The sequence below is a fragment of the Podarcis erhardii genome, assembly GCF_964252035.2.
Source record: "Podarcis erhardii genome assembly, chromosome: 9".
Taxonomy (NCBI): domain Eukaryota; kingdom Metazoa; phylum Chordata; class Lepidosauria; order Squamata; family Lacertidae; genus Podarcis; species Podarcis erhardii.
In genome coordinates this window covers 56,994,267-57,005,559 of record NC_138512.1, presented here as the reverse complement: position 1 = coordinate 57,005,559, position 11,293 = coordinate 56,994,267, and the positions used below count along the sequence as shown (strand labels likewise).

Sequence of the window (11,293 nt, the reverse complement as noted above, 5' to 3'; positions counted from 1 at the left end):
CCTCAGCAGCAATAATCAAGGGAACTGGAGGGAGGACCAAAGCCCAAATAACCATCTGGGAAAGACACCATTCTAGACTAAGCATTCTCAGTCCACCAGACAGTGGGAAAATGGAAAAACACAAGGGTAGGGTTACAAATGACGTAGCTGTTCTTTAATGGCTATATAAAATGGAGGGTGAAATTCTCCATAATGAAGAGATTCAGTGCACGGCTCAAGTACTTGTTTAACTCCCATTGGGATTTGTTTACGTGTGTAGGGTAAAGCATACTGCATAGTTAAGTTCGCCACAATGGTCTTGTGCACAAGGAGTTTGGAGAAAGGTTCCTTTGATTCCATCCAAGCCTCATTGAATTTTATGGGGGCGGGCGAACTCAAGTGATTTATACTTGGGGCCATTTCTTGTCTTTTAGGAGTTGCAGATGTGGCTTTAAAGCCTGTGATGGTTTTCAGGGGAACAGCCTTATCCTCCTCTTTCCACCTGAAGAGTTCAAGCAGTATAAACATGGAGTTTCCAGGAAAATCGATGGTGACATTATAGGAACGAACTTGGCTTCCCTACCAGCCACCCTCACCCCTGTCGTAACAAAAAGGAGATGGGAAAGAACAGCTTTTTAATTATTTTGCATGGTATGCTGTGGGAACTTTCAGGAGGAGCCTCTAATCCCCTGGTCAGCAACCAGTTTTCCCAAAAGGCTTCTTTTAAAATGACCAGGAATAGACATGGTAGGCCATAAGCCCCAGACAAAAAGCCTGCGGCCTACTACCACCAATGTCATTCTTCCATATAGCTCTTTTGTCTCTAAATTGGTAACAATGCAGTAATATGATGTTGTGAAAGATCCCAATTTTGCCCTTCATTTACCAGTCTCTACCCAAATAAGACAACTTGATCACTAGCAGCTGGTATTCAGAGGAACAGCACCTCCAACAGTGGAGGTAGAATATAGCTTTATCCTCTATGAATTTGTCTAATCCACTTTTTAAGTTAGCCCAGTCCTCACATGTTCTGGGAACAAATTCTAGTCCAACTTTGCACTGCGTGAAGAAGTCCATTTTTTTGTTTGTTCTAAGACTTCCAACGTTCAGCTTAACTGGATAGCCCTAAGTTCGAGGGAGATTTTTAAAAAAGCTTTCTTTCTCCACTTTCTCAGCAACGTACATAATCTTACACATTTCTGACATGTCCTCCCTAACTCCCATTTTTCTAAATTCCTTTTACATGTGCATAAACGCTCGTACAGGAAAAACTTGTTCTAATGTTTACTCTTTTGCAAATACATATTGATCCTCTTAGGCTTTTAAGGGAATAGCTATACTTAAAAGTAAGCATGTATAGCATGCGATCAGTGGGACTAACTCTCTAAGCATGCTTAGGACTGCAGCCTCTTAAGAGCTGTGCTATTATCCATTGCCCTGCATTGATTCTTTTAGTCTTCACTCAGGGATAGGTCTCAGGGCTGCTTTCGCAGTTGCATTGATGGCAGCATCATGTGTGAATGCTACAGAAATCCAGCAGTAGAGAAAGAACTTCACATCACTTCACTGCAGGGAGTAGCCAGCATTATATTACATTTCCATATCTTGCTGAAATACAACTCCCATAATATCTCTGGTCAATGGCAATGTTGGCTCTGGCTTGTGGGAGCTGGAATCCAACAACACTGGAAGGGTACCACAGTTCTTAACACCCAGGATGGTCTGTAGGGAAAGAGGTGGTCTTTAGCATCAGTGGCCAAATCCACAAAAAGTTCATGCATATAATGTGTGCGAGGAGGGAACGCAGTGACTAGGGAGGCCCAGCTGGCCCAAATCCTAAGGGCTGTGCACTGAGAATGGATGGCTGAAGGGGAGCACTTACACATAAGCAGCTGGTCAGCCACAATAAATGCATCAACATCAGCAGGTGGGAGCTGGCACAGCCTGCAGCACAGCACCTGCATCCTGCTCATCGCATGAAGGGGACTTTGGTCATGCTTAACTCCTATTAAAGGGACACGGGTGGCGCTGTGGGTTAAACCACAGAGCCTAGGACTTGCCAATCAGAAGGTCAGCGGTTCCCGTTGCTCAGTCCCAGCTCCTGCCAACCTAGCAGTTCGAAAGCACGTCAAAGTACAAGTAGATAAATAGGTACCGCTCCGGCGGGAAGGTAAACGGTGTTTCCGTGCGCTGCTTAGTCATGCTGGCCACATGACCTGGAAGCTGTACGCCAGCTCCCTCGGCCAATAAAGCGAGATGAGCGCTGCAACCCCAGAGTCAGTCACGACTGGACCTAATGGTCAGGGGTCCCTTTACCTTTACTAACTCCTATTAAAATCAACATGACTAGTTAATCCCATTCATTTCAATACAACTTTAATGTGCCTTTCTTGGACTATCAGCCATATAATTTAATTTATTGCTAAGGGGATTAATAGCCCGCCTTCATACTGCTCCCATGGTGCCATGCAAACAATTTAATAATTATTTGGCAAGATGCAGATGGGCAGTCTTCAGTTCAAATTCCGTGTCTTGCCCCTTTTTCTTCATCTTCTATTTTTCCCACTTTTATAATTTCCCTTCTTTCCTTCATCAAAAAGAATGGGATAGTGATGGTGGAACTTCTCAGAAGTTAACCGCTGACCTATCCTGCTAGAAACACAAGCAACACAAAAATTAGGCAGCATTAAATCAACGATCATTCTATAAATGAGGAGAGAAAATAAATGGGCAATTCAATAATGTTTAGAACAGCCTAGGAAATGATTTTTGGCCCCTTTGACTGAGGATTTTGAAGGTCACTTCACACCATATGGCCCTTGGAGGTGTAAGTCTCCAATACACTAAGCATGGCTCACATTTACACCGCTAAACCGCCTTCCAAGATCACACCAGAAGGGTCTGATGCCATTTTGCCAAACACGATGCTCCTTTTAGAATAAAGCTTCTATTTAAAAATTTGCTTACCAAGGTCTTTGTGGCCCATTTCTTTTAAGAATCAGTCAACAGGGCTGACTTCAGTGCTTCACTTGCAAATCTCCTTAGACAATCAAAGACCAACAAAACTGAAACCCACAAATACATCCATTGTGGTTTCTCCTTACTGATTTTTATTAGTGGTATTATTTGCAATGTAGACCTTTGGGTTGGCTCCAGGGTTTTTCTTTAATAGCTTTATGCAACAGTCCCACGTCTGGTAGTACTTATTGAGCAATCCAGGGTTTAAGATCTCTTACTGAGCTTCCCAAATCCACGCCAGCACCCTTAATCTTCATTAAGAGAGTGACTTCTCCATCCAAGTTCAGGACCTCAGATTCTGAACGTGAATTTATATAGCTTTAAAAATAAACAACTTGGAGCCTCCATCTTGCAAAGTGGCATATACCTAGCCTTTAGCTTTTTTGTTGACCCCAGGGGAATAATTGACGTCACTTAAAGTAGGTTAGAGAAGAAAGCATCATCTGGAATAGATATCTCATTGATGAACTGTAATGGTTTTATAGCACTTATTCAACTCCTCACCAAGATTTAGCAAACTCCATCCACCTCATTAACTTCAGTTTCTGGGGAAAGGAGAAGAGTGTCCCCCACTCTCCTGCTTCATTGATTTTAGGGTTCTTCAAAACTATCAAGAGTTTTATTTTATTACTCTCCCTCTCCACCCCCCTCCCAGCCCTGAGCCAGTCATGCTCCATGTGTCAGGATGATTTCTGATAGGGGCAAATAAAAGTTCCAAGGTTACAGCAGGATTAGGACAAACATATGGTCCTCCTGCGTAAGATTAAGAAGGGAAGATTTCAGCACACTGGCAAGGACCATAGCTAGACAGGAAAAGTATCACTTCCGTGAATTTTGTATCTAAATTCAAAGTTAATGACCCAAAGACATTGCTTGAAAAGATTTTCAATATGATCCAAGAAGAGAGGGTCTTTGGATAGATTGTCATATACTGAGTAGCACCGGGAAAGGTTCAAAAGGAAGTCTGCTTTAGAGAAACCAGGTGGAAAACTTCACTGGTTTTCAAGAGACAGTTTGGACCAGTAAATCTAGCAGGAGTTAACAGGAGCCAACAAGCCATTCTAGTGTCTTCCACAGTGCCTGGAGTTGAAGATGGGATTCACTTGCCCTATCACTGTATCTAGAACTCACACATCTCCCTATGGGACAGATATGCAAGTACAGTGGTACCTTGGGTTAAGTACTTAATTCGTTCCGGAGGTCCGTTCTTAACCTGAAATTGTTCTTAACCTGAAGCACCACTTTAGCTAATGGGGCCTCCCGCTGCTGCCGCTGCACCACCGGAGCACAATTTCTGTTCTCATCCTGAAGCAAAGTTCTTAACCTGAAGCACTATTTCTGGGTTAGCGGAGTCTGTAACCTGAAGCGTATGCAACCTGAAGTGTATGTAACCTGAGGTACCACTGTACATTCTTTGGACATTACAGAAGTAATGCAGTAACGGAAAATGACTTGTTCCTCCTCATCCCTTTCAAAGATGTAGCATCCAAGCATCTGCTAAGCTAAGGAAATGGCAAATCCTCAATTGCTGGAATAAAATGCCCAATTTTACTGTTTTACTGTCATGCATCAGCATTCTATACCATCACCTTTGTGAGCATTATGTAAAGTTCATATGAATAGAAGGAGCTCATTTACTCAAGAGTGAAGCAATTGGAACACCTAGGTCAGCATTTTATAATGTAATATCCCATGGTCTCAAGCAGAAGTCACTCTCAGAAATCTCCACCTAGGGTCTTTCTAACCCCTTTCTGACTATTCTGGGCTGGGGCTGGTGGGAGTTGTAGCCCAACAACATCTGGAAGATCACAGGTTTCCCAGACCTAGTCTTGGAAGCCTACCACATTTTTTTCCATAGCCATTTTAAACTCTGCCTTTTTTCTGTTGACATTACCCATCAGGATACATAAATAATTTGAATTAGATTCTTCCCACCTTCCTCCTTTTCAATCTTCTCTTTGCATTGCCATATTTCTGCCCACAGTTTAGGGTCTCTTAGTGTTACTCACTTAATATTGAAAGAACAAATGCATGGAAAAGCACCCTATGGCTCTTCTCATTTCCTTGGTGTTTATACTGAGCAGCTTAGTTTAGCTTTTTACACACCTACAACTGCAACATACTTTGCTGTGGAATTAGAATGATCTGGACTTAAGATGAGCATAGGAAGATGCCAAGTATACAGAGTAAGACCATTGGTCAAACTCACTCAATGCTGTCCACACTGATGGTAGCGAGTCTTAATTGCAATGGGTCTACTGGGATCAGAACATCTTTAGATACAACTCATTGTGTCTAAGTATGAGGAGACAGTACCTAACAAACACTGACATTCCTGACTATCTTTCCCATATAAAGGGTATGTTAGCATCATGTTTTGAAAGGGGAAACGAGTGAGGTTCAAGGAAGCACCTTTGAAGTAGCTCCCCTGCTCCTACTCCCTAAAAGTGTATCTTAAGTGATAGTCATCCAATGGAAGTGACAACCAGCTCTTCAACAACTAAAAAAATATTAATGTCATGTTAGAAGACAAGGGCGAGGCTGGAGAGAAAATTGCAAAACTTTAAAAAAAAAAAAAAAAAAAGCAGGCAGCTGTGTTAAACCTACCACCAGTATGTGAGGCAAAAAAATCAGTAATGCTTGAGGATTTGCAACCACAAAATTCACAGATTTGGTACAGAAAGTTTAATTTGCAATACAGTGTAGTCTATTCTGGAGATTCCATACAAGAACTTCAAAGAGCACTGGCTGAAAAGTACAAGGTTAGTATCTTTTTAAAAATCTTTTTCGTTTTGATTCGATTTAGCACCTATATCTAGCTGGTATAATCAAACTGCCATATTTAGCCTGTAAACTATGAAAAGCAACATACCCACACAGAAAAAGACATAAGATACATTAAATAATGTGAAAGGAGGGAGGGGGAGAGTTTCAGCAGTACTGAGAACCGCAGGGCACAGAGGTATAATAATGTTTTAGAAAGACGAGGTTTAGAAAACTTACTGCAAGAATATCAACTGTAATAAAAATAGAAGACATTAGAACCAGCAGTTTGTTAGGTGCCAATAAGTAATGGAACCCATAAGAGAAGCAGAAAACGATGCTAAGTTAAGGAGAAAGGGCCTGGTGTTTTTTAGAGGAAATGCTTCCTGACAGACACGACAACAAAGCAGCACCAAAACGGCGATTGTGTGGTCCTCCTTCTTGCTAATAAATCAAACGTCAAAGGCTGATCTGCAACAAATAAGTAGCCTAAGCCTTTTCCAAGGATTTGTAATACTCTTTCAGCACAGTCCATGCTTTGGGAGCCATGAAGCCTTCAGGAGGATTTTGTCCTTCCTGAGCCATTTTGCGCATGCGAGTTCCTGAAATGAATTCGAAGTCTTCGTGGCTGAAACAAAAAGCAAAAAAACAAAAGAAAGGAGGGTGAATCAACAGTTTCGACTAAACTTTGTATTTTAAAAATACAACCGTGATCTGCAAGTGCCCACTGCTGAGCAGTCTAGACCCTAAGGGCCTTCCATATGTTGTCAGACTACAGATCCCATCAGCAGGGCCAACTGTCAGGGATGATGTGAGTTTTAGTCCAACATCTGGAGCGGGCTTCCTCAAACTAAGCCCTCCAGATGTTTTGAGACTACAATTCCCATCATCCCGGACCACTGGTCCTGCTAGCTAGGGATCATGGGAGTTGTAGGCCAAAAACATCTGGAGGGCCGAGTTTGAGGAAGCCTGATCTGGAGGCATGAGGTGCAGGAACTGCTGCTCTACGGCGTCTCTATATGCAGTAATAAATAGAACAAACAGGAAAAACCATATACACAAGCTGGACCTGCAATAAAATGTCGCTCTTTGGAATGTTGCTGTTCAGAGGTCCAGCCAGCCATGCCCTTCACCATATATAGCACATTCCATTTTCCCTTTCTCTTCCCCCTGCAATAGTCAGCTGGCATTCCATGGCCACCATGCACTCTCAGTTCTCATTGGGCCATTTGGAGGGATTGTCCCACCCCTTTTTTGTACTTCTGTAACTCTCTGGGTACCCTCGAGCGAGCTGGTGTCTTCCTCTTGGGTGTGGCTGGTGCTGTTTTAACAGCATAAGGATCCACACTTAAATAATAGTTCTGCTGCAAATGTATGTGTTTGTGTGCACATGTGCGTGTACACACACAGAGAGAAGATGCCAAGATGAACCATTTGTTCACCTTACGAAATCCATCACTACAGAATGTGATGTAAGAAATCTAAACTACTGGCTTCTTAGAAGGAGTAGAAAAATATAGAGAGAGTATATATATTTATCACAGTGACTCTGATAACTGAAAAAGGGACTGCTACTCTTAGAAGCAATATCCCTCCACATACCAGGTACCACAGAGCCTAGGACTTGCTGATCAGAAGGCTGGCAGTTTGAATCCCCGCGACGGGCTGAGCTCCCGTTGCTTGGTCCCTGCTCCTGCCAACCTAGAAGTTCGAAAGCACGTCAAAGTGCAAGTAGATCAATAGGTACTGCTCTGGAGGGAAAGTAAACGGCATTTCCATGCTTTGCTCTGGTTTGCCAGAAGCGGCTTAGTCATGCTGGCCACATGAACCGGAAGCTGTAGGCCAGCTCCCTCGGCCAATAAAGAGAGATGAGCGCCACAACCCTAGAGTCATCCACAACTGGACCCAATAGTCAGGGGTCCCTTTACCTTTACCTATACTTGGGGGCGTGTTGAGACTGAAAAATAAAACAAGTGGGCATCAATGCCTGGATACCTGGCTGACTGCTATGGGAGACAGTATTATGCAACCCAGAATGGCAATTATTGGCCTTAAATAAAAGAGTGAAGCCATTTTCCTAGAATGGAAAATATTTTCATTCAGTCAGAAACATAACATTTATCAAATTGCCAAAAGGACCCATGGGGCAAAAACCAAAAATCCAGGTCACCACAAGATTTTTATTTTTTTTAAGTACCTAGATTGAATTTTATTAAAGCAAATTAAAAATAAGGATGCAAAGAGACAGGAACTTCTAAATCCTCTGGAGCAACAGAGATTAATCCAACAGTAAAATGCAATGGTTTTACTTACTCTGTTTATTCAGTTTGCAGCATCTATTTCTTACTCATCCTCTGCTAGCTTGTTTGAAATATAAGCCAAACACTGACCTCAGTTGGATATGGCTCAGGGTGGTGGTGGGAGGGGGAGAATAGAAGCCAAATGTTTGCTGGGGATCATTTGTTTGTGCGGGTATTAAGCTACACTTAGCAAACAGGGACGTTTTTCTCACAGTGCATGCAACACAACAGCGGCATACATCTTTGATTTGATTCACTGGATACGAAGTTGCAATATCCAGTTATTTTGTATGCAATTCAAGGTGGGATTGTTGCAATTCTTTGATTGCCCTTGTCGAGCAGAACTGAATGAAGAGCAATCCTTGATGATGTCCATCAACTTTGACTGTGAACAGGTTTGAGTTGGTACATTCACATTTTATCTTTTTGAAGCCCATTCTTGTCTGGGTCTGTTCAAGGCACTTGTTTTGACCTGGGTCCTCCCCCCCCCCCACTTTCTATCTAAGCAGCAGATTTATAACTCAAGTCATTCTCTCTCTTTTGCTTGCAATACTCTGCTTTTGTTGAGATCTGGTCCACTCAACTCATTCATCCTTTAAGAACCTTAACAAATAGAGGCTTCCATTATACTCAAGTTGGTTAGATGAGTGTCCGATTTCTTTTTTTAAAATCTCTATGCTGTTTATTAAATTGCAATCTTTGGGGCAGGAACATTTTTTTAAAAAATTCGTACGATGTTTTGCTTTTTATAAAGACTTAATATTTCAACACTGGCTGCCGATTAGCTACTGGGATAGGTTTGAGGTGCTGGCATTGGTGCGCAAAGTCCTATACAGCTTGTGACAAAAAGATCTAAAAGAAGGGTCGGACTTTGGTCTTTCAAATTTCAGCGGTGCCCTGTACAAGGCCAAATCCCGCCTCCCCACCCAAACCTCTCACCTGCTCAAATCACTGTGTCATAGTTGCTGTGACCTGTGGTGTCCCCTAGGCTCAGTGCCCAGTGTGATGGAACGGGTCACGCGGCCCTAAATCCACCTCAGCAAAAAGATTGCTTCATCCCCTACATCCCCAACCAATCACTGCATTCCGAAGGAGTCCTGCTGATGCCATCCTATCATGAGGTCTGTTGGAATCCAGCCTTTAGTGAGGCAGCACCTAACTTGGCACTCCCTCTCACTGCATATCAGTCCCATGCCTTTTCTATTGTCTTTTTGGCACCTATTAAAGTCTTCTAAGACCTTTATCCCAGTTGGTATCTGGCTTGGATTTGAATTGGGTTTTATGTATATGCCGTTGTTTTAAACTGTTTTGTATTTATAACTGGGTTTATTTTAAAAAACTGCTTTTACATATGTTATTATATTGCAAACTGCTTCAGGATGCGTAACGGGAAGCAATTCATAAATGGAAAAGATAAAGGTTAAAAAAAACTATTCTCATAGTGTCAATCATTAAAATGTGGAGGATCAGAAACAGCAACGTTTAGGTTTCTCTTTGGCTTCAAAACAACACGTGCCATATGAGAAGTCATAAGGATGTAAAGTAAGAGCACGCCTGCAGGATTGCGCCAGACACCCCTCTAGCCTGGTGTCCTGTTTCCTACATTGGGCAATCAGATGCCCCACAAGCAGGGCACATAAGCAACAGCTTTGCTATTCCAATTATCATTCAGCAAGTAGCATTCAGTGGCACACAGCCTCCACAAAATGTGTTTCCACTTAAGTTTCCATGGCTCATAGCCACTGATAGAGATTTCTAATCTGGCTAATCCCCGTTTTCTAAAGCCATCTAAGCTTTCGTTGCCATCACAACGTCTTGTGGATTACAGAACTCTGTATATTATGTACTGCATTCGAAGAACTACTTTCTCTTTTCTGATCTGAATCCAATTAGTCTGGCTGGATAATAAGAGGTTTATTAAAATAGGAAAGAGTGAAAGCTCCCCCCCCCCCCCAGTACTTGCAAGAGTTTTTAGTCCAGGGTTTTTTCTTCCTCACCTGGGCAAGTTTTCCACAATTCTGCTTGACAGTCATTCCTACCATCCTCTTGGGACTTGCTTGTACCTTTGCTACGCAGCAGTACATATTCTAGCTGAGCTATCAAATTCTGAATGCACAGCAAGTGTTTCTCTAACTAAGCTAAAGGACCCTCCTGCTAAACTGTAGCCATCAGTCAAGAAGCATGTGTGTGGCAACCACCTATCATTCTCTTGGGCCAACAACAAATGCTCCAGAAGCAGATATAAACTTCCTAGAGCTACTGTATACAAAAACTCTGCAAGGGATAAAAGGACATCTGATATTGCAAAGACACAGAACCATTAACTTCTCCAAAGGGACCTCTCTTGGGTTTTTTGCAAGACACATTTCCATGCTGAACAATGCTTGTTCTGAGCAGCACCCTGTGGCTAAATTGTACAGTAGTGTTCCAATAAAAGCTTATGAATCTGTGCACCACCAAAACAATATGGTTGACTTGCCAAGTCTTGTCTTGTAATATTTACCCATCCTCACATGGCCAAATACATGTACTCTTAAAAAAAGAAATTAAATAGGCCAGATGTTCTTTCATCATAAGCAGTCTGATAACTGGCCAAACACACACACACACACACTCTCTCTCTCTCTCTCTCTCTCTCTCTCTGTGTGTGTGTGTGTGTGTGTGTGTGTGTGTGTGTGTGTGTGTTTACAGGCAAATTTTCATCACAATCAATGTTTTCAATACTTCAAAAACCCTCCTACTGTATTCATTGCCTGGATCGTCCAGAAGTCTTGAAAAGTGCTACCTACACAATTGAGGAACATGCTGTCTATTGATAGTCCAAGACCGAGTCTAGGACTCTGGGAAGACTAAACCCATCTTAATTTCCCCCTTGTGAAACATTCCCTATGCACACTCCTTCCCAATTTTCCACTTTGCGCATTAGGCCTGCAAAAAATAAAATATGTGGCTGGTGCCTGCCAAGGTTTCAAAAACGTCTTTCCGATTCAAATACAAATGGCACTGGGTGACGGGAAGGGGAAGAGAAGAACAGACAATCTGTATTGTGCTCTAGGGCCGCTGCTTGTCTCTTCAGGCAATAAACTGCTCCAACGCTGCATTTTGTTTAATCAAAAATTCCTCAAGTGACAATACCCATATTTATGTAGAAGATTTGAGCATGACCTGCTGTCTGGCACAGGAAATGGAATAATAAAAGCCTACAAGTTTGTTCTGTTCCGACTTTTTGATTA

At 42.3% G+C, this 11,293-nt stretch overlaps 1 protein-coding gene across 1 annotated transcript in view; it reads right to left on the bottom strand.

Moving 5' to 3' along the window:
• Positions 1 to 5,667: 5,667 nt before the first annotated feature.
• Positions 5,668 to 11,293, bottom strand: part of PAPSS1 (3'-phosphoadenosine 5'-phosphosulfate synthase 1) — a 47,079-nt gene continuing 41,453 nt past the window's right edge. The window contains exon 12 of the mRNA XM_081876887.1: positions 5,668 to 6,388. Coding sequence (XP_081733013.1) covers positions 6,250 to 6,388 — 139 coding nt within the window. The 3' untranslated portion in view covers positions 5,668 to 6,249. The remainder of the gene's footprint in view (positions 6,389 to 11,293) is intronic.